This window comes from Phocoena phocoena, chromosome 19 (genome assembly GCF_963924675.1).
Source record: "Phocoena phocoena chromosome 19, mPhoPho1.1, whole genome shotgun sequence".
Classification (NCBI taxonomy): domain Eukaryota; kingdom Metazoa; phylum Chordata; class Mammalia; order Artiodactyla; family Phocoenidae; genus Phocoena; species Phocoena phocoena.
In genome coordinates this window covers 30,342,238-30,366,948 of record NC_089237.1, presented here as the reverse complement: position 1 = coordinate 30,366,948, position 24,711 = coordinate 30,342,238, and the positions used below count along the sequence as shown (strand labels likewise).

General features: G+C 48.4%; 1 protein-coding gene across 2 annotated transcripts; it reads left to right on the top strand.

Annotated features, from left to right (window-relative positions):
• Positions 1-838: 838 nt before the first annotated feature.
• On the top strand, positions 839-24,658 carry LPO (lactoperoxidase). 2 transcript variants are annotated; one of them, XM_065897449.1, is made up of 13 exons: positions 839-957; positions 4,727-4,804; positions 6,032-6,119; positions 10,570-10,730; positions 12,057-12,174; positions 12,588-12,717; positions 13,460-13,666; positions 14,892-15,216; positions 17,062-17,222; positions 21,506-21,758; positions 22,602-22,775; positions 23,552-23,789; positions 23,976-24,658. In XM_065897449.1, the coding sequence occupies exons 2-13, from the start codon at positions 4,729-4,731 to the stop codon at positions 24,181-24,183; spliced, it is 2,139 nt and encodes a 712-aa protein (XP_065753521.1). In that variant the 5' UTR covers positions 839-957; positions 4,727-4,728; the 3' UTR covers positions 24,184-24,658. The 2 variants fall into 2 exon arrangements, with proteins under 2 accessions (XP_065753521.1, XP_065753522.1); XM_065897450.1 differs by lacking the exons at positions 839-957; positions 6,032-6,119; positions 10,570-10,730 and having other exon boundaries at positions 4,729-4,804; positions 23,976-24,183.
• The last annotated feature ends 53 nt before the right edge of the window (positions 24,659-24,711 follow it).

Below are 24,711 nucleotides of genomic sequence, written 5' to 3'. Positions count from 1 at the left end.
TGACAGTCCCCCAGAGTATTTTCAACCCAAAGTATAATTTTATAAAGAGGCTTATGTTTTAATTTGCCTGTCTGTAAAATACACTCTCATGAAATGTCATCTTCTTTAAACCTTCTCACTTCCTTCCTGTATGGATCTAATGAACTTGATGGTATATAACATTATACTTGGGCTTTAAGTCAATAAGTTCCTGTATAGTGGTGGGTTTTTTTTTTTTTTGATGGCTCACCCTATAGAAAGTATGAAGTCATAGAATCCTAGTAATCAAAGCCAACCATTGGCTTCGCAACTAGAGTATACGAGGAAACAGAAGGTAGAGTGACTTGTCCAGAGCCACACAGCGACAGAGGCAGGGATCTAACCTACCCCTTGACAAAAAGTCCAGGGCTCTTCTCACTGCCCTGGTGGCCAAAAAGGCGTAGTATTTTGAAATGTTGACCTTCCCAGAAGGGAACAGTTGAAAACGATTGCAAATCCCAAAGATGAATCTAGTGGCTTCCACAGTGATTGGGTGAAAGGTAAGAGAGGGATCAAAGGGCACTGAATAAACAAATGGGGAAGAAAGCCATTTAATTGTTCCTAATTTTAAGAGCAATTCAGATCCCATTAAGGGCATAAAAGGGGCAAGGCTGCTCAAAGATTGGAGGTTTGCCTTCCATGACTGCAGCAAGACCACATAGTTCACCTGAAAAATAGGAAGAAGAGGATGTGCTTCATCCAGGACCAGCAATAGTGCATCAACCAATTTCTGCCTTTTGACAGTTTCCTCGAGCATCTGCCCAGTCACAGGGTATTTCCTGCTGAACCTGATATCCTCCTCCAAGCCACATCAGCCCCTCATAATCTTTCTTTCTGGGCCTTTCCCTGAAATTAATTCCTGACAGACGGTATAAAAGACCAGTTCCTCCAAGGAGAGAAACTCCCCTGGCTGCCACAGGAGGCCAAGGCACTTGGCAGGTAAGACTCATTAAGTGGAATCTGCAAAGTTGATGATGAAATTTCCTAAAGGCTTCTCAGAAAGCTTGGTACTGCCTTTGGACTTGTCTTCTTCAGGCATTTTCTGGTGCCAGATTTGGCTGCCAACCTGGCAGGTCATCCCCGTTTGGGAGAGTGTGATCGAATCCATAAGGGAGAATGTGATTGAATCCATTGTGGGGCAAAGAGGCTTTTCTGAGTCTGAACACCGAGCCATAGAATCGTAAACTCTCAGGGCTGGAAGGTACCATATTCCTCTCATCCATCCTGTTTAGGAACTAAGGTCTAAGACATATCATGTGTCCAGGTCGCACAGAAAGTTGGGGGGAAATAGTAACAGAATGGTGCTCCATGTGGGGTTCTTGAGACCGATGCAATTATGATATGAACGCTAATGAAAATTCACTCTAGTGAAAATTTTGCAGTGTTTAAGGGGTCCCCTAAGCCAGGGATCTCAGATCTTCAACCTGTTTCTAGTGTCTCGTGCTATTTACAGCAGACCTGAACATCTAGTTAGCCCTGAATGTCTAGTCCCAGGTGTCTCCAACGTCCTGTGGACACTATGTTCTCAATCAGATTTATGAATTGCATCAATATTTAAATGGGTTTCATCCTGGGAAAATTGAGTGATTGAATCATATTGTTTTTTTATGAAACTGCATATCCCAAACCCTGTGGCTAAGGGGGATTTTTTCTGCTGTAGAGAGCTTGATAAGAGCTTGTCTCTTCTCTATTTTCCTCTTGATACTGGAACTGCTCAAAAGATCAAATAGAACATTCTTGGGGGTGATGGCGAGTTCATTGGTTTTCTTTCCGGCTCATCCCACTACCCTCAACAGAGCGTTCACCATTCATGGAAAAGAATCCTACTGGTGCCTTCCCTTCTCAGGCCTTCCTGCAGCCCCCTTGGTGACTTCTCAGCAAGTATGAGAGCCGGACTCTGGGAGATCGTGGTACTCAGGGTGGTCTGTAGACCTGCAGCATCAGCGTCACCTGGAACTTGTTGGAAGTGCAGGCTCTCAGGTCCCTCCTATAACCTTCCAAGTTAGAATCTGCATTTAACAAGGTCCCCCGGTGATTAGTTGCCACACTAAGGTGGGACAAGCCTGTGAAGGGACCATCACCACCCTCTCCCTCTGCACCATCTGGACGTTGAACTTCGCTACCGTGGGAGTTTCATTCATTCAGCACGTGCCCAACACCTATTATGTATCAACACTAGGCTTGGGCAGTGGAAAAAACAAAAATAGGACGTAGCTCTTGAGAAGCTTATGATCTGACGGGGAAACGGACAATGAAAACAGTGAAACAAGATGTGAATAAAGTACTGTGGGAAGAGAGAAAAAAGAATGACCTAATTTTGCCTAGATCTGGTACACTTCACAGAGAAGGTGGCATTTGGCCTGGGTTTTAAAGAACGAATAGGAGTTCACGGGACCAAGAGGGCATTGCATAGGAGAGTGTGAGTAAGAGGCAGGGGATTGTGGACCAGACTGGCATTTGAGAGGCAGAGGCTGTGGTTCTGTCTCCAGATAACGCTTCGTGTCTCAGGGAAGGCTCCAAGCTTTGATGCAAACCAAAGGGCTTGGGAAAGGGTTTCTGCACTGAGCGTGATGATAAGAATGTGGGTAAATATCCCAACATCCCAGAAGCCTCTTGGCTCCGGCTGCAGCTAGGGTTCCTCCAGGATCTTTCTGAACACCCCTTTCCCAGCAGCACGACCTCGTGTTTGCTTTTCTCTGCTTTCTGTCCCACATGCTTCCTTCACACCCACCAGGAAAGATGGCCAAGACAAGGAAAATACTTTAGCTTTTGCCTTGAGGTTCCCTCCCACCACTTTGCAGTGATGGGGAGTATTAAAGAGGTTCCAAGGAAAGGAGAGGAGCAATGAGTACCTAAGGACTTTTTCCTGTTCAGATTTCTCAACTTTTATTTCTCTGGCTATGATATTTTTCTTCCTCAGTCTATTTCAGATGATGCCTATTTTCATAGACTAACCTTTCACGTTTTGTTTTTGATTTCTCATGAAACACACTAGTCATTGAAAGAATAACATAATGAATACTTGTGTGCCCATCAGCTCTCTTAAAAATCAATGCTATGGTGGTTGTCAGGGGCTGGGCGGAGGGAGGAAGGGGGAGTTGGTGTTTAGTGGGCAGAGAGTTTCAGTTTTGCAAGATGAAATAGTTCTAAAGATCTGTTGTACATCCCTGTGAATGTACTTATCACTACTGTACTGTCTGGTTAAAATGGTTAAGGTAGTAAATTTTATCCTGTGCGTTTTTACCAAAACTTAAAATAATATCAGTGATGCTTTTTACTCCAAAACCATCGTATTTGTTTGCTTAAAAGGGCGGATTTCTGCTGGCTCAGTGGTCTCCTCGAAGCACAAATAGGAGGACTACGCGGGGCCATAGAGGTGTAAGGACAGGAGCCCACTGAGGGGTCAAGCTGTTTTCCTCTTGGGGAAAAAAAATGTGCCAGGGAGAATCTTGGCCAGAGAGGTATTTATTCGCACCTTGGTTTTGTTTTTTTTTTTCTACAGTTAGCTTACAAGAAGTACATTCAACAAGATAAAAATTATTAGGGGGATCATCAAAGGTCAGAGGAAAAGATTGGGGGAGTGCAAGGGAAGCTGAAATTACCTGTCCAGATACACAGTTGTCCTTTTCTGGAGAGTATCTGGAAGACCTCCTGGGTGGTCTCTTGGGCAAAACTCTAGAACCACGATTTCTCTTAGGGAGCTTTGAGTAGAGACAGAGGGGGCAGCCAATCTGAGGACGTTTCTGGGGTCCAACCAGTGAATGCACACTATGGGGAGAGCCTGTGCCCTCTCGTGAAGAACATGGTCTAGACGCACGATCCTTCCATCCGTACAGCATGGGTGCCTCCTGGGCTGGAACTAGAATCTCCTCAAAAGACATTTTGGGGTCTATCCCACCAATCCTAATGAACGCTCTGAGCCCCAAAGCCCCTCGTCAGCAAACAAAGTTGCACAATTTCGATCTGATGATTTAGGTTCAGAGTTAAAGTTCATGATGAAGGCGTTGATCCAAGAGCAGGGATCTCTTCAGGCAACCTGGAACACAGCTGCGAGCTCTGGAGAGCTCTGAGCTTTGCCACAATTTTCATTCATGTTTTCCCATCATGTCGACTCTTTGAGGGAGGGTTGAGTTCCTTGCCAGTTCCCACAGGAGGAACTGAGTGTCTGCTTCTCAGGCACACTCCCCGGGTGCTGGGCCAGAGGAGGATGGCAATACGTCCTGAGGGGAAAAGAGGAAGAGGAACTCCAGAGTTGTGTTTTGGGTTTGGTAGGAGCATTTGTCACCGGTGACAAGACAGGTACAGGAAGTTGGGTCACGAGGTGTCAGGGCAGAATCAGACATCCTGGATCACTTGGTCCAACCCTCTCACTCAATCAGGCCGGGGGCCCAGAGATGTCAAGTAACCTGCTCAATGTCACACAGCTAGTTAGAGCAAATGCATAACTACAACTCAGGACCTTCTGACCACAAAGCCTGTGTTCTTTCCCTTCCACCACTGCCTCTTTCCATCTCCCAGGACCTACCATGGGCCTGCACATATGGTAGATGCCTAGTTAGTTACTGTGGTTTCCCCTCTTCTGTTCTAATGTTAGGGTGTCTCATGTTCTCTGGCCTTTCTCTGCTTTACCACCCCCTTTCTGTGAGTCTGTAAGTCCTACCCATGGGGACTCTACAAGGCTCACATCCTGATCCTGGTCTCATTTCAGCGATGAGGGTCCTCTTCCATCTCCCAGTCCTTTTGGCTTCCCTGAGCTTGTTCCAGGTTGCAGAATCTGACACAAATGGTAAGTACCACCTTGTATTGTGTTTCCTGGGGCTGCTGTAACAAAGGACCACAAACTGGGCGGCTTAAGACAACAGAAATTTATTCTCCTACAGTTCAGGAGGCTGGAATTCCTAAATCAAGGTATTGGCTGGGTCATGCTGCTCTGAAGGCTCTAGGGGAGAATCATTCCTTGCCCCTTCCAGCCTCTGGTAGCTCCCAGCAATCCTTGGCTTATATGTGCCTCACGCCAATCTCTGCCTCCATCTTCACATGGCCTTCTTCTCTGTGGTGTCCTCTGTGTGTCCTCTCCTCTTGTTATAAGACCACAGGTCATTGGATTTAGAGCCCACTCTAAACCTGTACCTGTATGGCTTCTTCCTAATTAGCTGCATCTGCAAAGACCCTATTTCCAAATAAGGTCACATTCTCAGGTGGTAGTTGGACAAGTTTTTTGGAGGGACACTGTTTAAGCCACTACACTCCCCTTGTTCAAAGACTGCATCCTCATCCCCCCACCATTCCAGACCCCAATTCGAGTAAAACAAGGAACCCCACCTCTACTCTACACCATCCCCTTCCCTACCTCAGGGTCCTTGTGATCAGCTAAGCCTTTTGAGGGACTTGTTTTCAGATCCACCTCACCAAGAACCAAAAAAATCCCCACAGCCCAGAGCCAAGAGCCAACGTGAGTGGTCACACGCCTTCTTAATCCCATCACTGGGTCCAGTCAGGCCTCTGTATCCACAGGTTCTGCATCAGCAGATTCAACAAGCAGTGGATTGAAAATATTTTTTTTTTAAAGATTCCAGAAAGCTCCCAGGCTCCCCCAAAAAAACCCACTCTGGTAACTATTTATATGACATTTACGTTGCATTAAGTATTATAAGTAATCTAGAGGTGACTGAAAGTATACAGGAAGATGTGCATAGGTTATATACAAATACTATGCCCTTTTACATAAGGGACTTGAGCATCCTGGGGGGTCCTGGAACCAATCCCCTGTGGATACTGAGGGACGAATGTATTCTACTGGACTCCTAAAGAGTGATATTGACACCTTACTGAGGACCAGAGAGTATTCTTCCCATTCTGGGCTTTTCCTCCTGTCAAATGTTTCCTAACCTTGATCTTCTGCCTGCTCAGGTTTGAGTGGTGAGGATAATGGTGGAGAAAGAGGGACAGAGAGAAAAGGGCTTCTCCAAAGAGTGGTGTCTGATACCCTGCTCCTTGCTTCTCCCCCTCCAAGAGCAGGCCACCCGCACCTTCACCATCTCTGATGCTGTGAGTCAGGTCAAGATCCAGGTCAACAAGGCCTTCCTGGACTCCCGGACCAGGTAGGTGAGACACACATATCACATGCTTCTCTTCCTAGGCTGACAAGTGCATCTGGGCCAGTCCTGACAAGCCAATGAGCCAAAGCAATTTTACAACCTGCCCTTCCACTCCCAGCCCCTGCCCACCTGCGAGTATGGGGCAAGTAGGAGTAAAAGCCAACAATTCCTAAAATCCTCGGCCTCTAAGTTACCTTGAAGGGGATGTCTCATCTGATCCTATAAGCACTTTCCTCCGCGTGGCTAAGTGACTCCTCAGGTCATGTGTTGCAGGCTCTCAGAAAGCCTGTCCCTAGAAGTTCTCCATTTGTTCAACATGTCTTAGGTCAGGGCCCCTTGAGGCAGAACCTGAGACCTGGATTCACATGTGGGTGCTTACTGGGGAGCGCTCTCACGAAAGCTGTAGCGGAGTGAGGGAGTGAGGCCAGATAGGTAAAAAGAAGGGGTTGAGCAGGGATGTGGTTTAAGGTCTAGCCCCAGCTGACCCCACAGGGAGATCCAGAGTGTAGGCTGCATCTCAGAGCCTCTCCTACCCCAAGCAAGAGAGCAGACCTTTCACCTGCCAAAAGGGTCCTTGATGTCAGCCAGACGTGCTGCAAGCTTGGCACTGGGGTGGGGGTGGGGGGCCGTGGTGTAGCACACTGTGTGACTCCCAGGCACCTCCAGCCAGGAAGCCACCCTGACTCAGAAGCAATTGCTCAGGACAGTTACGGGAGTGAGCCATCAGCGGCTAGGGGAGGGGCACGCCAAAGCTATAAATGGGCCCAAATGAACTTGAGAAACGTGCAGGACACCAGCAGAGTCAGCCACCTCCCAACCATGTGTAGGGCCTGGGTTTCCTGAAATAAGCGATGCAGACTGGGTCCCTGCCCTCGGGAAGCCCATGCTGGAGCTAGAGAGGCAGAAAAACAAGAGTAACCACTTTACTGAGCAGAAAACAACCTTACTTGTTCCTCTTGCTGCCCCTTTACTGGACTTGGGGTTTCATTCCTCCCTGGCCCTTGCATAAACTCTCAAGAGGTCCCATAACTTTTTTGCTGACTCTTAGATGACAAGATGTGCTCTGATCACTTCTAGTCCTTTCAGGAACTCAAATGTCAGCAGAAGAAGACAAAGCACAGAGCCTCTCACTTTCCTCCCCTCGGAGCTGCTTTAGGCTTTCATAGTGAGAGAAGGGCACATGGTCCGCCCGTCCCTCTTTCTCGAGCCTCTCCTCATCCCCCAGCCCAGGATTGTCCCTCTTAGGGGTCAAGCTGGGGGAGGTAGGAGAGGTACAGGATGGCAAAGTCTAAGTCGCCTGGACAGCTTAGAGCCTGGGTGTTAGGGGTTGGGTCAGAAGCTCCTTTCCTTCTTGGGCGCTTTTCGGCTCTCAGAGATTCTGCTGCCAGCTCTCTGGCCCAGAGAAGTTCTGACCAGTAGCTCACAGCTCCACCCCTCAGCCCTGGAGCTTGCGGCTCCCTCCCTCACCCCTCCTCACACCATCTTGGGCCAGGTCCCCTTTAAAGATGCCGCAGAAGACTAAAAGTTTTGCCCTGCTGCCAGAGGACGTGCCGATTTGGGGCCGAGGGCTGCCCTGCCTGGCTTACTCTGCTGTTAGGTGCACAGCACGGGCCACGTCTGCTTTTCTTGTTCTCTTTAGGCTCTTTGGGCAGGGGTCAACCACCAGCCATAGCTCCAGGACACACAGCAGGGCCCTCCTCTCAAGGCCCTTGTCACTAGACTGAGTGCCAAGAAGAAGCCCCACAGTGGCAGGAGGGAACTGCCTGGTATTTCAGCAACTACCTCCAGACGAACATCCTGTCCCCCTCCTTAATGTCAATCGTTTTATAGCCCAAGGTCGGGGTAGAATAAAAGCCTCACAGTTGGTTTTCATCGCCTCCTCTGCAAGTCGTGCTGCACTGGACGACCCAGCCCTGCCTTGGAACTCATCCCCACCGATTAGTTCTTGGATTTAGGGGTCTCATGGAGACTCAAAGAATCACATTGAAACATCTTGTTCACGGGCGCACACACAATCCAGTGACTCACAGTCTGTGATAAGGAAAACGAAGGAAATAAACAGGGCAATGGCTGCTACTCTAGGCGCGGGGAGCAGGGGAGCAGGGAAGCCTGACGGAGGACGAGAAGGAGCCAGCCGTGTAGAAAGCCAGGGTCTGGGAGCAGCAAAGGCAAAGGTCCTGAGGCAGGAAAGAGCTTAGGGTCCTCAGGAAACAGAAAGAAGGCCCACGCTGGTGGTGGCAGTAGGAAAAGAGGACACACAGGTGGGGCCTGAGGGCCAGATAGTCGGAGGCACAGCAGTGGCTGACAGGGGCTGGGGGAGAAGGGGAGGGATTGGGCTGGCTGTCCATGGGTGTGGGGTCTCCTTGGAGGGTGATGAAAATGCTTGGGAACTAGATAGAGGCAAAGATCCCACAACGTCACGAGCACGTACACAGTAAGCCTGTGGATTCACGCACGTCACAGGGAGAGCCAAGAAAGTGCTTCAGGAAGAGTGTCCTGGTCTGCTTTTCATTCGAAAAAGCACCTTCCTGCAGCCAGAGGGAGAACGGATGGGAGAAGGACAGGAGAGGAGGCATGAGTCCCGTTAGGAGTCTGCTGTGGCCATCCAGATGGGAGAGGTTGGGGGCTAGGACAAGGGGGTAGGCCTGGAGATGGAAACAGAGTTCTTCCAAGGCCCTGCTTGCGCCTGTGGAGCCCGGCCCTGAGGCAGATCAGGAGGTAAGTCCCTGGCGAGTCAAGGTCAGGCAGGAGACCGCGCATAACACTTAGCCGGGGGAGAAAGGCAGGAACAGGGAGGGGCTTGCATGGGACCTTTGGGTGGAGCCCTGGGAGGCCCAGCAACACACCTTCTCTCTTGGGTGGGGGGGCCCTTTGGGATCCATGATGATGGGGATGGCGCTGATGCTAACACGTGTGAGTGTTTCCTCTGTACCAGAGACAGCTCTCAGCACTTCCCACGCCTTCCTCCCCCAAATCCTAGAAAGCGCTGAATCCAACTATGTGAAGTCGCTGTTTTTGAAGGTCAAAATGATCAAATAACGTGATTGCGACCATTATCCTCATTTTATGGGTAAGGAAATTGGGTACAGAGATGTTGAGTAACTTGCTCAAAGGCACACAGCTACTAAGTGGCCGCAGGAGTCAGACCCAGCCAGCGTGTTCCAAAGGCCCTGATGTAAGTAACACAGTGAGTCCTAGCTCACTCAGAGGTCATGTCTGTAAACCAATCCTGGGGGAACCAGGGTTCAAACTCTAGGTCAGTGCTGTCCAATACAGAAGCCACTGACTACATGTGGCTGCGGAACCCTTGAAATGTGGCTAGTGACACTGAGGAACTGAATTTTTAATTGTATTTAATTTTAATGCATTTCCATTTAAACAGCCACATGTGGCTAGCGGTTACCATATTGGACATGCCATGCAGCAGTCTGGGCCACTGGGCCATGATGTCTTTTGTAACAGCAACAAAAGGCAGTCTGGCTTATCTTCTTGGGTCCTTACTGAGGTTGGGGGGAGGTTGGAAGGGGTCAGGCCTGGTGATTACAGCTCAGTCATCGCCCATTGTCACCCCTCAGGCTGAGCACCAGGCCCCCTCATGCTTGAAGTAGAATCGATAACCTGATCCACAGGGACAGGCCAGGAGTTACAGCCTGTGACGCATATCCCCGAAGCAGGGTTGCCTTTGTGAGAATTTGAGCCACTTCCAAAATTTCAGTCTTAGAGCCGTAAAGATCATCTCATAGGACCCCTCATCTCACACACAAGAAACTGAGGCACAGGAAGGGGGAGAGGGTTCTCATGCAGGGACTTTTCTGACACCACCTTGCCCTTGGTCACCAACTTCTTAGTAGTAGAAAGGTTTGGGGCTTCTCTTTTTTATAGATAGGTAATTAAGACAAAGCCCGAACATCTGGCGCAAGAAATGGTCAACAAGAGGCTAGATGCTACAGCCAAAACTAAACAAACTCCACACTAACTCTAGGGCCAGATAGGAGGAAGGATGCTTTCATGGGCAGAACTGGGGCCCATAGGCATGTTATTTCCAGAATTCTCGGTGCACGAGGCCAGCTCCATGGTCAGGGGTTCCTCGGTCTGAATCGGTACATCCTGGGACTTAGGTGTTCTTAGGTCCCCCAACTGATTCGGAAGCAGCCAGCACAGCTGCAACCCTCTGACTCTAATTCAGGAAGTGCTCATGTCCATCTGTCTGCCTTCCTTGAGAAACAGACTTAACGAAGCTTAAAGACACACTGTAGCTTCCTCCTGCCAGAGGAGATTTTCCAGAGGCATCAGAGGAGAGCTAAGAAAAGATCCTGAGAGCACAGAAGTGGGGGTCTCCTGCATGCTGCCCACACCCCCGCAGCTCTGCTGTACACACACAGCACCTCACACCCCTGCTACAGGGTCGGAGCCGAGGGCCCGGTCAGGACTCCCCCGTTGCTCTCCGTTGTAGGCTGAAGACGGCCATGAGCTCTGAGGCACCCACCACCCGACAGCTCTCCAAATACCTGAAGCACGCCAAGGGCTGGACCCGCATGGCCATCCGCCACGGGCAGGTGTGGGAGGAGTCCTTAAAGAGACTGAGGCAGAAAGTGACCCTGACCAACGTCACAGGTACAGAAAACCCACCAGCCCTCCGATGGCAGGAAGGGGTCATCTCTCCGCAGGAGAGAACACAAGCCACCAAAAGTCACAGTTCCTACTGGGAGCCATGTCCTCTCTCTCCATCAGAATCATGGACTGCAGAGCAAGGAGGGGCTGGGCGGACAGCCAGGCCAATGCTCCTTTTGCAGAGAAAGGAACTTGGGCCCGGCAAGGTCACACTGCCAACTCCAAATGAGGGGACATTTGTGCCTTTTGTTATAACACCGTCTGTAAGGCCTCTGTCCAGAGGAAGGACTAAAGTTAATAAACACAGGCTCCCTGTCCCAAACCACAGTGTCACCACTTCCGCCTGTGGACGGGACATTTCAGCCACCTGTGTCAGGGGGGATTTACTGGGATTACGTCACAGGTGATGAGCTGTCTCTCCTGTTCTGGGTACCGTGGAGCTGAAACAATGAGCCGATGGATTGATCGTGACCTCCTCCACCCCTCCACCCCACCCCCTACCAAACGTCGCTGTTCACGGTGGGTCACGGAGGAAGGGGATTGGTCTTGACAGGAGGAAGAGGCTGCAGGTTCTCCCTGGGAAAACATCAAGTGGGGGAAGATACCTGGCCTAGGACTCGGGCAAATTCCAAAGTTCCAAAAGGAGGGAACCAGGACAAGGTAGGGAGAAGTAGGGAGCACTTTGGACTCTGAGACTCAAAAGGTGCTGGGGCTTGAACCTCAGCCCCTGCCAACTTCCGCAGGTGAGCCCCCGAAGAAGGCCCCCAGAGCCAGATTCCCTTCAGGCTGCTTTAGGACGTTGGCAGCTCTTTCCATTCTGTGCCCACGTGGAGGTCTCTGATGCCTAAGGCTCCCCGCTCTGTTACTCCCGCCGAGATCACAGCGCCCCTCACGTAAAAATGCCCTGTCCCTTCCCAACATCTTTCCTATCTAGATTCCTGCGTGCTTGGGACCTTAGACGTCAGTGGAGCTTTAGAAGAAAAGCAATCTTCTCAAACTAACTCATACTAACATGTACCTAACCTCTCAGGGGTATTGTTCTAAAAGAAAGATCTGTTGATTCAAAGGGTCTGATAGACAAAGAACTACTAACAATTCTGGAGACGTTACTATCTGTGTGGCCTTGGGCAAGTCTCGTTCTCTCGTAAAATGAGAATTTAAATTCTTACCTTAATAAGTTGTCAGGATTCAATGAGAAATCCCCTGAGAAATGCTTACTTAGAACGTAAAATGTATTCCCCAAAAAATCAAAGTTCAAAAAATGAACCTCCCCTCAGGGCCTCAGAATGGAGAAAGAACTCAGCCCTTTTGGCATCCCTTCTCTTTCAGACCTTAGCCTGGACTTCACTGCACTCTCTCAGGAGGTGGGCTGTGGTGCCCCAGTTCCTTTGGTGAAATGTGATGAGAACAGCCCCTACCGCACCATCACGGGAGACTGTAATAACAGGTGAGTGGCCAGTAGGTGGGTTTAGGAGGCAGGTTCTCCCAATCACCACAGCCAACCCATCTGTCCAGCCCACCTGCCCTGCTCAGCCCAGCCAGGGCCTTTGTCACTTGGGCATTACAGGCTTAACTCCCACCGCCTTGCCCTCCTGGACTAGCGTCCCACGGGAATCTGTTCTGTTGGAACCCCGCTAACTTCCCCACCTTCTAAAGAGACCACTGTATCCCACTGGAAGGAGCACCTTTCCCCAGGGCAGAGGAGCCCCGCGCCTTCGGAGGTGGCAGTAGTTCCGACACCCCACATTTGAGAGGCCCCTCCTCCGCGTCCTTCCCCAGGGGATCCCCGTGGGGTTTGCGGAGAAGCGGACCCCGGAGCGAACCCGCCGCCTAGGCTGAGGGCCGGTCTTGCTGTTTCAGGAGGAACCCCGCGCTGGGCGCGTCCAACAGGGCGCTGGCGCGCTGGCTGCCGGCGGAGTACGAGGACGGGCTCTCCCTGCCCTTCGGCTGGACGCCGAGGAAGAAGCGGAACGGCTTCCCTGTCCCGCTGGTGAGGGCGGACACGGGGTGGGGGCGAGCCCTGAGCAGGCGGGTGAAAGATGGGAGTCAGAGGGGAAAGGATGCCCTCCCACAAACACACAAGGAAAGGAAGAAGAAATAGGTGGGAGGACAGACGCGCGGTAGAACCGCATCCGGAGAGATGGAGATTTGGACTTCCTCCCTGGTGGTGTTCCGGAAAATGCCACTAGAGAGCAGCAGAGTCCGGGTCCCGGAGCCCAGCCACGTGACGGTCACGTCCCAGCTGCCGTCAGGCCAAGTATCCTGGGGTCTCCCAGGCAGATGGCTTCCCTGCCCCATCCTGTTCGCGCTTGCCCTGCCCCAGCCCCTGGAGTGCATCAGCTGGTGCTTGCCGGGACGTCCTATCTGTTGGCCTCATCTGAGTTGGCGGGCCCTCCCCAGAGCCCCTCTTCTAGTCCCAGACACCTGGCACCTCCGTGGCACTTCAGGGACAGCCTGTCTTTGTGTTGCCTCTCTGAGTGGAAAGAGCACTGGCCTTGAAGCCAGCACATCATACACACCTGGCCCTTTGTAGCGGCAGGACCTTGGTGAGTTGACCTCACCTGTCTAGTCCTCAGTCTCCTCATCTACAAAATGGGGGTAATGCCACATACCTCACAAGCTTGTCATGGGGATGAAGCGCGCCCGTTACGTCACAGGTACCCTATAAACTGCAGTTGAATCTGAATCCTCAAAGCACCTTTTCCTCCCTGTCCTTCTCTCTCCACCTGTAGGCCCGTGAGGTATCCAACAAGATTGTAGGCTACCTAAATGAAGAGGGTGTTCTGGACCAAAACAGGTCCCTGCTCTTGATGCAGTGGGGTCAAATTGTGGACCACGACCTGGATTTTGCCCCCGACACGGAACTGGGGAGCAGCGAGTACTCCAAAGTACAGTGTGATGAGCATTGTATCCAGGGAGACAACTGTTTCCCCATCATGGTAGGCCCTGCAGCTGCGGGTCCCTGGCAAACCCCTTGCCTCCCTGATGTGGCAGACATTCCCAGCCTGTCAGCCAGGACCTCCTGGAGATCTTGAATGTTGATTTGACAGCTTCCCAAGCCTCACACATCTATTCATTCACTCGCCCATTTATTTAGCAAATAGACATCAATCATCTACTCTGTGCCATGCAGTACACTGAACACTTAGAATTCAAAGGTGAACAAGACACTGTCCCTTCCATCAAGGACAAAGGACCTGTGTGGGAAATGGACAAGTAATCACTAATGGCAAAATTGGGAAGCTCTGGGGAGTGTTGTCTTCATCCCTGGCCCAGCAGCACTGATGTCACCTGGGGTCTTATTAGAAATGTAAAATCTCAAACCTCATCCCAGACATCGGGAAGCAGAATCTACATTTTATTGGAATCCCCAGGAGATTCATTTTATAGACAGTGAAATTTGTGGAATGCTACCGTAAGTCATCTCAGAGTCGGGAAGGCTACTCCCAGAATGGATGAGTCAGGATGAGTGGCAGGCATTTGTGGGAATTTCCAGCAGGAAGGGAAAGGAACTTGCAGTGGTGCACCTTTCTTCTTATTCATGATTTTACAGTTAGAGAATGATTTATTCACTCAAACAAATCGGGGCTACGTGCTGTGGTGTAAAGAACATAAGCTGTGAAGTAAGGTCAGCCTAGATCTGAATCCCACATCTTTCCCTTTCAGTTTGTAAGACCTTGGGCAAATTACTTAACCTTTCTGAGCCTCCGTTTTCTCCCGTGTAAAATGGGACAGAATGGTCTACCTTACAGGGTTTTATGAGGACCAAAGTGAGATAAAGTATGCCTAATGCCAAGCACATGGTAGGGCCAGAATAAATCAATGGTAGCTGTTGTTAATTATTAACAAACCCTTTCCTGCCTCACGTCCTGCTTCCTTGTGCCGGGATCTCAGGACTCTCTCTCAACCAAAAATTTGGAGGTTTTGCTATGAGAGATTGAATGATTCCCCCTCAGCCCTTTTAGTCAGCAGATGTAGTGACCTTCAGGGAGTTGGGGGCCCAGGATTTATAGCATCAGCAGGAGGCATCTGGAGCCATTGTCTGGTGCCAGGGTCCCAGGAGGGCACCATCAGCATCTTTGCCAGCTGCATCCAGACCTACCCTGGGGAGAGGTTGCCAGCTGTACCACCTCTGCCCAGTCACCCACCCCGATCTCTCTGCAGTTCCCGTGCAACGACCCCAAGGTGAAGACTCAAGGGAAATGCATGCCTTTCTTCCGGGCCGGGTTTGTCTGCCCCACTCCACCTTACCAGTCATTGGCCCGAGAGCAGATCAATGCTCTGACCTCCTTCCTGGACGCCAGTTTAGTGTACGGCCCTGAGCCGAGCCTGGCCAGCCGCCTCCGGGATCTCAGCAGCCCACTGGGCCTCATGGCCATCAACCAGGAGGCCCAGGACCACGGGCTGGCCTACCCGCCCTTTGACAACAAGAAGCCGAGCCCCTGTGAGTTCATCAACACCACTGCCCGCGTGCCCTGCTTCCTGACAGGTGAGTCTAGGCTGGCAACAGAGGGGCCAAAGGACAAGGGGATTATCCTGGGGCCTGAGAGCAGAGGAAGGCCAGAAGAGCTTCTCGAGGCCACTGGGTGGCTTCCAGGGAGGCTTTACCATTGCTTCTTCTCATTGTCTCCTGGAAAAACACACACCAAGACACCATTGCCGTGGGCAGTGGTCCAGGACTGGCAGAAGGGCTCAGATGAATACAGAATCTAAGAACATGTGTTCACTGTATAAAAAAAAAAAAAAATTAAGGAAGTCCAGTAAAGCACAAAGAAAATAAGAAAATCCCCAAAATCCCACCACTCACAGACAATCATTGTTAGCATTTTAGTGCCTATGTTTCCAGTTTTTTTCTGTCATAGATCTAGTTCTACCTTGTTTTACACAATTGGGGTCATACTAGAAGTAATTCTCTGTCTTCTCATTGTCTGATATCTTCTCTTAATGTATCACATCTTTAAATATTCATCTACATCATGATATTTAATGGCTGCCTGGTACTCCATGACATATATGTATCATAATGTATTTTATCAACCTTACTTGGAGACATTCGTGTCATTTCTAGTTTTTCTGTGATTTTTGTTTGTTCGTTTTTGTTAAGGTCCTGAGCATCCTTGTTGATGAATTCTTGTGCTCATTTTTTTTTTTTTTTTGCGGTACGCGGGCCTCTCACTGTTGTGGCCTCTCCCGTTGCGGAGCACAGGCTCCGGACGTGCAGGCTCAGCGGCCATGGCTCACGGGCCCAGCCGCTCCGCGGCATGTGGGATCCTCCCGGACCGGGGCACGAACCCATGTCCCCTCCATCGGCAGGCGGACTCTCAACCACTGCACCACCAGGGAAGCCCTTGTGCTCATTTTTAATAATTTTACTAAGATAACCTCCTAGAGGAGGACGTTCTAGATTAAGAGGAATGTATATTTTTAAGGCTTTCCATAAACTTGGCACAAAGTCCCCGCTCCACGTATCCTGTAGCAGCCAAAGCCCTCCAGTTCTCCTCATTCCGGGGGCTCATGCCCTCCTGGTGTTCTCTGCCTGTGGCTTCTGGAGGCCTTCTCTCTTCCAAAAACCCACTCTCCCAGGACAAACCCCCAGCCCACCCAGACATGGCAGAAGACCCAGATCTCTTGGTAGAGCTCTTGGATTCTGTGTCCATACACATCTCGCATCAGTCCAGACACAAAACTAAGCCCTTCCTGTTTTCCATTAAAATATCCGGTAAGACCAAGTATTCATGAACTTAATAGACTTTCCTGAAGATTAGAGGACACAAGGAGAAATCCCCTTATGAAACAGCTGGTCTTTTACCATCTATACGACCCTCTCTTCCCAATAGTCCCCATCTCTAGATTCTTCTCCCTTATTACACAGAGGAATTCAACCCTACCCAATCTCTTACCCTCAAACTTGCACTCCTAAAACCATCCAAATTGCTCCACACAATAAAAAGCCCCTCGTTTATTTGTAGGTCCCGTCTTAGAAGGCAGTTGGGATTTAATTAGCAAATTTTTACTTTTTAACGTCACCTGTATGTAGTCTTTCTTTACCACAGTCTTGTGGGTTCGACCTTATTATCCCCATTTTCACAGACATGAAGACTGAGGCTTAGAAATGTTAAGTAACTTGTCCAAAGTCACAGAACTAAAAAGTGTGTGTGGAGAGCTGGGATTCAAATCTATGAATCGCAAACCCGATCTCTTTCCACCTTAAACTAACTGGAAGGAGGGGCTTAGGAGAGCTTCCCTCTGGGACACCACATTTATTCTTTGTGCAGGTTACTGGGTTCTGGGGCTGCTCAGGGGGGACCCACCCTTCTGCCTTCTGGGCTTTCAGGAGATCCCCGAGCCTCGGAGCAGATCCTACTGGCCGTTGCCCACACCCTCCTTCTCCGAGAGCACAACCGGCTGGCCAGAGAACTAAAGAGACTCAACCCTCATTGGGATGGAGAGAAGCTCTACCAGGAAGCCCGGAAAATCCTAGGCGCCTTCATACAGGTAAGAGGCTCAGGAGAACTGCGTCACGTGCCAGCCTCGCTTCTGCTCCTGGCTCTGCCCTCTGCCCGCGTCCACGCGTCTAGTGACCTCCTCGGCTTTCCACACCTCCATTTCCCCCTTCCTCTTCTCTGCTGCATCTTTCCCACTGTCTCATTCTTTTAAACCCTCCCTTTTGTTTCTTCAGCTTCTCGGCCCCAGAATGAATCCCTGGATTCAGTGTGTTGGAGAGTCATTCATATGTCAGTTACTCAGTATGCCCACCCAGGGGCCATCACTGGGACCACAGGCTCCATCACTCCTGGGACTGTTACATCACAGTTATTTTGATTGTTTTGATTGGATTATCTTCTAAAATTTTCCACACCTAAGCCACATGTCACAGGCATAGTCAATTGCTATTGTTGATTGACTGATTGACTAACTAGAAGAGACTTAGAAAAGTTGATATGTTGATATTAACCATACACCTATTTTTTAAACATTTTATTTAAAAATAATTGTAGATGCTCAGGAAGTTGTATCAAAAAGAAAAAAAAGCACATGCACCTCGTCTCCCCCAGTGCTAACAGTTTGCATAACTATGGTACAATATCAAAAGCCTGAAGTTAACATAGATACGAACCATAAAGTTTATTCAGATTTCACCAGTTATAAGTGCAGTCAATTCATGTGGCGTGTGTGTGTGTGTGTGTGTGTGTGTGTGTGTGTGTGTGTGTAGCTCCATGTAAGTGTATCACATATGTAGTTTCAGGTAACCACCACCACAATAACGACACTTACCTCTACCATCACCACAGACTCCCTTGTGCTACCTTTTTATAGCCACATCCACCCTCCCCATTCCCACATCCCTAACCCCCGGCAACCACTAATCTGTTCTCCATCTGTACAGTTATGTTATTTCATGAGTATTATATAAATGAAACCATGCAGTATGTATTCTTTTGAGACTGGCTTTTTACTTTCAGCATAATTTCCTTGAGGTTCATCCAACTTGTCCCATACATCAATTGTTCATTTCTTTTTGTTGTTGAGTAGTATTCTAAGTTCTGTTTAACCATTCACCTATTGAATGACATTTGCATAGCTTCCAATTTGGGGCTATTATGAATAAAGCTGCTATGAACATTCATGGATAAGTTTCTGCATGAAAATAGGTTTTTATTTCTCTGGGATATATGCCCAAGAGTGCAATTGCTGGGTCATACACTAAGTCCATTTTTAGTTTTAAAAGGAACTGCCAAAGTATTTTTCAGAGTGGCTGTACTGTTTTTTACATTCCCACCAGCAATGTATGAATGATCCAGTTTCTCTGCATTCTGGTCATTATTTGGTGTCATCACTCATTTTTTTTTTTACCCTTTCTGATAGGTATGTAGTGATATTGCATTGTGGTTTTACTTTGCTTTATCTGAGGGCTGATCATATTGAACTTCTTTTCATGTGCTTTTTTGCCATCTGGATATCCTCTTCAATAAAACATCTGTTCATATATTTTGCCCATTTTCAAAATGGATTTTGTCTTTTTGTTGAGTTTTGAGAGTTCTTTATATATTCTAGATATGACTCCTTTGTCAGATATGTGACTGTAAAATTTTTCTCCCAGTCTGTACTTTGTCTTTTCATTTTCTTAACAGGGTCTTTTGCAGAGTAAGAGTTTTTAATTTTGATGAGGCCAAATTTATCAGTTTTTTCCTTTCATAGATTGTGTTTTGGTGTCAAGTTTCAATTCTTTCCCTAGTCTTAGGTCCCAGAGATTTTTCTCCTGGTTTTATGTTTCTAGACATTTTATAGTTTTATCTTTCACATTTAAGTCCATGATCCATTTGAGGTTAATTTTTGTATAAAGCATAAGGTTTAGGTCAGGGTTCATTTGGGGTGGGGGGTATGGTTGTCTAATTGCTCCAGCACCACTTACTGAAAGGCTATCTTTCTCCTTTTGAACTGCTTTTGCTCCATTGTCAAAAATTATTTGGGCATTATGTGGCAGCCTGGATGGGAGGGAAGTCCGGGGAAGAATGGATACATGTATATGTATGGCTGAGTCACTTTGCTGTGCACCTGAAACTATCACAACATTGTTAACCAGCTATACTCCGATATAGAGTAAAAAGTGTAAAAAAAAACTTATTTGGGCATATTTATGTCAATCTATTTCTATGTTGTCCATTATAGTCCACTAATCTATGTGTCTATTCCTACACCAGTACCACAGTGTTTAATAACTGTAGCTATAAAATAAGACAACATTAAGAAGAATGACTCCTCACTTTATTCTTTTTCAAAATTATTTTGGCTATTGTAGGGTCTTTACCTTTCCATATATATTTTAAAACATGCTGATCTATGTCTACAAAGAAATCTTGCTGAGATTTTGATAAGAATTGTATTAAAACTATAGATCAATTTAGGGACAATTGACATCTTTACAATGTTGAGTTTTCCACTATATAAACATAGCATGTCTCTTCAAGTATTTAGATTTTCTTTGATTTATTTCATCAGCATTTTATAATTTTAATCAGACAGATCCTATACATGCTTATTACATTTATACCTGAGCATTTCATTTCCTTTGGAGGAACTGTAAGTGGTATTACATCTCTTATTTCAGTTTCCACTTATTCATTGTATAAAAATATAATTGATTTTTATGTGTTGAGTCTGTATCCTATGACCTTGTTGAATGCAATTAGTTCCAGGAGTTCTGTAGATTCCTTGGGATTTTCTACATAGATAGTCATGTCACCTACAAATAATGACAGTTATATTCCTTCTTTTCTAATTTGTATGTTTTTCATTTCTTTTTCTTGCCTTATTACAGTGGCTACAACTTCCAGTGCTCTACTGAATAAGAGTGATGAGAGCAGACATTCTTGTCTTCTCAATAGTAAAAGAAAAGCATTCAAGTTTACACCATTAAGTATAGTTAGCTGTGATTTTTTTCTGGTAAATGCTCTATATGAAGTTGAGGATGTTCTGCTCTATTCCTAGCGTACTGAGAGTTTTTATCATGAATAGATGTGGAATTTTGTCAAATGGTTTTTCTGCATTGATTTAGATAATCATATGACTTTTCTCCTTTAGTTTATTCTGCTTGCTTTAGGTTTACTTTGCTCTTCCTGCTAGGTTATTGAGGTAGGAGCTTAGATTATTGATTTGAGAGCTTTCTTCTTTTCTAACATAAGTATTACAAGTGATATAAATTTCCCTCTTAGCACTGTTAGTTGTATCCCACAAATATTGATATGTTATATTTTCATTTTAATTCACTGTGTATGTTTTGTTGTTGTTGTTTCTTCATTTCAGACTTTCTCTTTGACCTGTGGGTTATTGAGAAGTATATTTCCAAGTGTTTAGAGATTTTTCTGCTGCCTTTCTGTTACTGATTTCTAATTTGATTCCATCATGGTCAGAGAATATACTCTTATGATCTCAATTCTTCCAAATTTGTTAAGGTTTATTTTATAACCCTGGTATTGTTATCTTGTTGAATGTTCCATAGGTCCTTAGAAGGTATTTGTATTCTGCTGTTGATGGGTGTAGTGTTACCCAGTACATCATTCTTCTTTCCTTTCTGGAGGTCACACGTCTTTCCCCTGTGCATGTGTCTCTCATCTTATCAGGACACTAGTCTTTTTGGATTAGGGCTCCACCCTTATGACATCACTTAACCTTAATTACCTCTTTACAGGCCCTATCTTCAAATACAATCAAATGAGAGGGTTAGAGCTTCAACATATGGATTTGCATCCATAATAAGGCGTCTTGGACTACAAGAAAAAGAAACCCATGCAAGCTAGTTCAGATGTTCAGTACAGGTTCACCCTATACATGTATCAACTGGAAGCTAGTAAGGGTTTCTCCCGGAACCCCCAGGCAGGGAGTGTAGTTGGGCCTCAACTAGGGTGAGAGCCAGAGACTGGAAACCATCTGGAATTAGGGCAGTTACTCTCACTCTGTCTCTCCCTCCTCTCTGCTCCTCTCTTCACTTCTCCACTCTCTTTCTCTGCAGATGGGTTTTCTCTGCTTTTCTGCACATGATAGAAGATGACAACCCATATCACCCCATCTGTCCCCTCAGATAGAGCACCGCCAGAAATAGCTTGAATAGCTATTTCTATTCAAGCTATAATTTCTTGAAGAGCTGCATCTGATATCTAAGTTCCTGAGAGAGAGAGTCTGACTGACCAGCTTAGTCTGGTGCCACAGCTGGGCCCGTCCACTGTGGCCAGAGGTAGGGCTTCTCACACCCTTTTCTCACGACTTGTTTCTCCTTCCAGATTATCACCTTTAGGGACTACCTACCCATTGTGCTAGGTGATGAGATGCAAAAGTGGATCCCTCCATACCAAGGCTATAACAAATCTGTGGATCCCCGAATTTCCAATGTCTTCACCTTCGCCTTCCGCTTTGGCCACTTAGAGGTCCCCTCCACTGTGTTCCGCCTGGATGAGAATTATCAGCCATGGGGTCCGGAAGCAGAGCTCCCCCTGCATACCCTCTTCTTCAACACCTGGAGGATAGTCAAAGATGGTATGTCCTTTCAGGGAAGCAGTGTCACTAGGCTGTCTCACTCTGTAGCCTGCTTCTAGGGAAACCTGGCTTGGAAGTCAGACTCCAGGCACTTCCTGTGTGACCCTAGGCAAGTGAATTCACCTCACGGAGCCTCAGTTTCTTCATTTGTAAAATGGGGACAGTAATAATACCTATCTCATAGGATATTAAAAAAATAGAAATATATGTATAAAGTGCCCTACAATGGTTCCTGACACACAGGATGTGGTTATTATTCTTTCTTTCTTCTGCTGGCCTTTAAGATGCTGAGTTTTCCCTGTTCTCTTTCCCTGCCTCAGGTTTCTCTGATCCCTGCAGAAATAATTCCTAGGTCTGGTAAAAAAAAAAAAAAATTGCTCTTTTCTGCTCTCCTCTACGGCTTTCCACCTACATTAAGTGCCAAAGGTTGAAGCCAGCTCCCCTTTATCCTGAGGTGGGCTGTGTTGAAACTGGCTTTACTTAAGGCCTGACAAGTCAGGGCATTTTCCAGAGATTTCTGACATCTCTTCCCAAGCTGCACGGTTCATTGGGGGAACATATGGAGGAGAAGGAGCCAGCTCTCTGAACTGGAGCTTGAAAGAAACCCTGAGCTTATGCTCATGCCATCACCCCAGGACGGCAGGTGGTCTGGACTGACCCCCAGCCCCCAGCATACCCTGCGGGCTGCATTGGGCTCTTCTCTCCCCACTTCCAGCCCGAGAGGTGCAGTTGGCCCTTCTTTCACCTGAGAAAGAGAAAATGTCTGGTGGAGGGAGGAGCCAGCAGTGGAAGATGTCCCCAGCTGCCCCCATCCCCAACATGGCCTCTGGGTCTCCCTTGCAGGTGGAATTGACCCTCTGGTGCGGGGCCTGCTGGCCAAGAAGTCCAAATCGATGAATCAGAATAAAATGATGACAAGTGAGCTGCGCAACAAGCTTTTCCAACCCACTCACGTGATCCACGGCTTTGACCTGGCTGCCATCAACATACAGCGTTGCCGGGACCATGGGATGCCTGGTGAGTGGGCCTAGGGTCCTGCCAGGCCTGGGGAACTTTTAGCTACTTTCTGGGGTTCCAAGGGACTCTCGTCTGTAGCCCTGAGGAGGTGATCACTTCTAAAACAGAAGGCAGAGATGCCCTTTTTTTTTTTTTTTTTTGACTACGCCACGCAGCATGTGGGATCTTAGTTCCCCGACCAGGGATAGAACCCGTGCCCCCTGCAGTGGAAGCACAGAGTCTTAACCACTGGACCTCCACGGAAGTCCAGAGATGCCCGTTTTTAAAACTCACTTTGCTCATCTGTGAAATGGAATCTTCCATTCTCCTTAATGCAGAGACCAGAGAACACATCTGGTACTTTCTTTGAGCTCCTCAAATGAAAGGAATCAACAACTGACTTGTAAAACCAGTTTAAAAGTCCAGAAAATATTAAGAAAAGGATAACAGAGGGAAAACAACGACTATCGGATCTTCCTAAATGTAGTACTTAAGAGCCAGACTGCCTGGGTTCAAATTCCAGCTATGCCCTTTCTACTTATGTGACCCCAGGCAAGTTACTTGACATCTCTGTTCTTCAATTTACGTTTGTGTACGGTGCTTAGAATAGTTCCTGGACCCATAGTAAGCACCATATAACCTACTAGCCCCCTCGAAGCTCAAGTGCCACAGTATAAAACAATGGCTCACTGACTCCCCTATCCCAAGGGCTGTGAACACAGACTTTCTGGGGCTGATGGAGCTGGAGTGGGCAGTTCTGCAAGGGGGATGAGACAGCTCCAGCCTCTCTGCCCTAGGGTACAACTCCTGGAGAGGCTTCTGTGGCCTCTCACAGCCCCAAACACTGAAGCAGCTGCACGCCGTGCTGAAGAACAAGGTGCTGGCTGAGAAGTTACTGGTTCTCTACGGGACCCCTGACAACATTGACATCTGGATAGGGGCCATCGCTGAGCCCCTGGTAGAGAGGGGCCAGGTGGGGCATCTCCTGGCCTGCCTCCTGGGAAGGCAGTTCCAGCAGATCCGTGACGGAGACAGGCAAGTGAGACCTCACGGGGGAGGGCACGGAGGGCATCCCTTCTCGGAGGCGGGCCGTGGGTGTCCTACAGGAGGACTGACGCCAGACCTTGGCATGTTCCGGTGACCTCCTTCCTTCCCCTCTGGCAGACTGGGGAGGGTCCAACGGCTGGGCTGTATGGAGAGACCCTGCTTCTGTCTCTGCAGGTTCTGGTGGGAGAACCCTGGGGTCTTCACTGAGGAGCAGCGGAACTCTCTACAGAAAATGTCCTTGTCACGCCTTGTCTGTGACAACACCCACGTCACCAAGGTCCCGCTGCACCCCTTCCAAGCCAACAGCTACCCCCAAGGCTTTGTGGATTGCTCAGCCATCGATAAGCTGGACCTCTTACCGTGGGCCTCCGAGGAGAATTAGGGGCCTGGACTCCACGGCCTCCCAAACTGTGCTGTAAAGCTCCCCTCGGTCCACGATGCCACTTCAAGCAAGCTCAGTGACCCGGTCCCTTAGAGCTCCATACCTAATCCCAGCCCTTCCTTCCAGCCGGGTCTCTCTACACTCCCTGGATGCACACCTCGCTCAAGCCCGAAGCCAGCCCCCTCGGCCTCTCCAGCTCTTCCTCTTGGATCCATCCTCTCTGCCTGCGGAAACGCACCTTTCTGTCAAGACTCCGAGATACCCTCTGAGATACCTTCCAGTCTAGCTTGCCAGGTGTCACCCATCCTCTCCCCTGAACAAGTCAAGGCCTTTACACCCTTATCTCTCCGAGTCCCCGTGATTGTAAACTCCCCCGTGATTATAAACTCCCCAAGATTGTAAACTCCTTGAGCCGGGGACTTCAGCCCACTTCCAAGTGTGTTCCGTGGCCCCCAGCACGGGGCTCAGCATACAGGAAGTGCCCAGTAAACATCTGGTGATTGACGACGGGTGCTGGCAATGACCTTG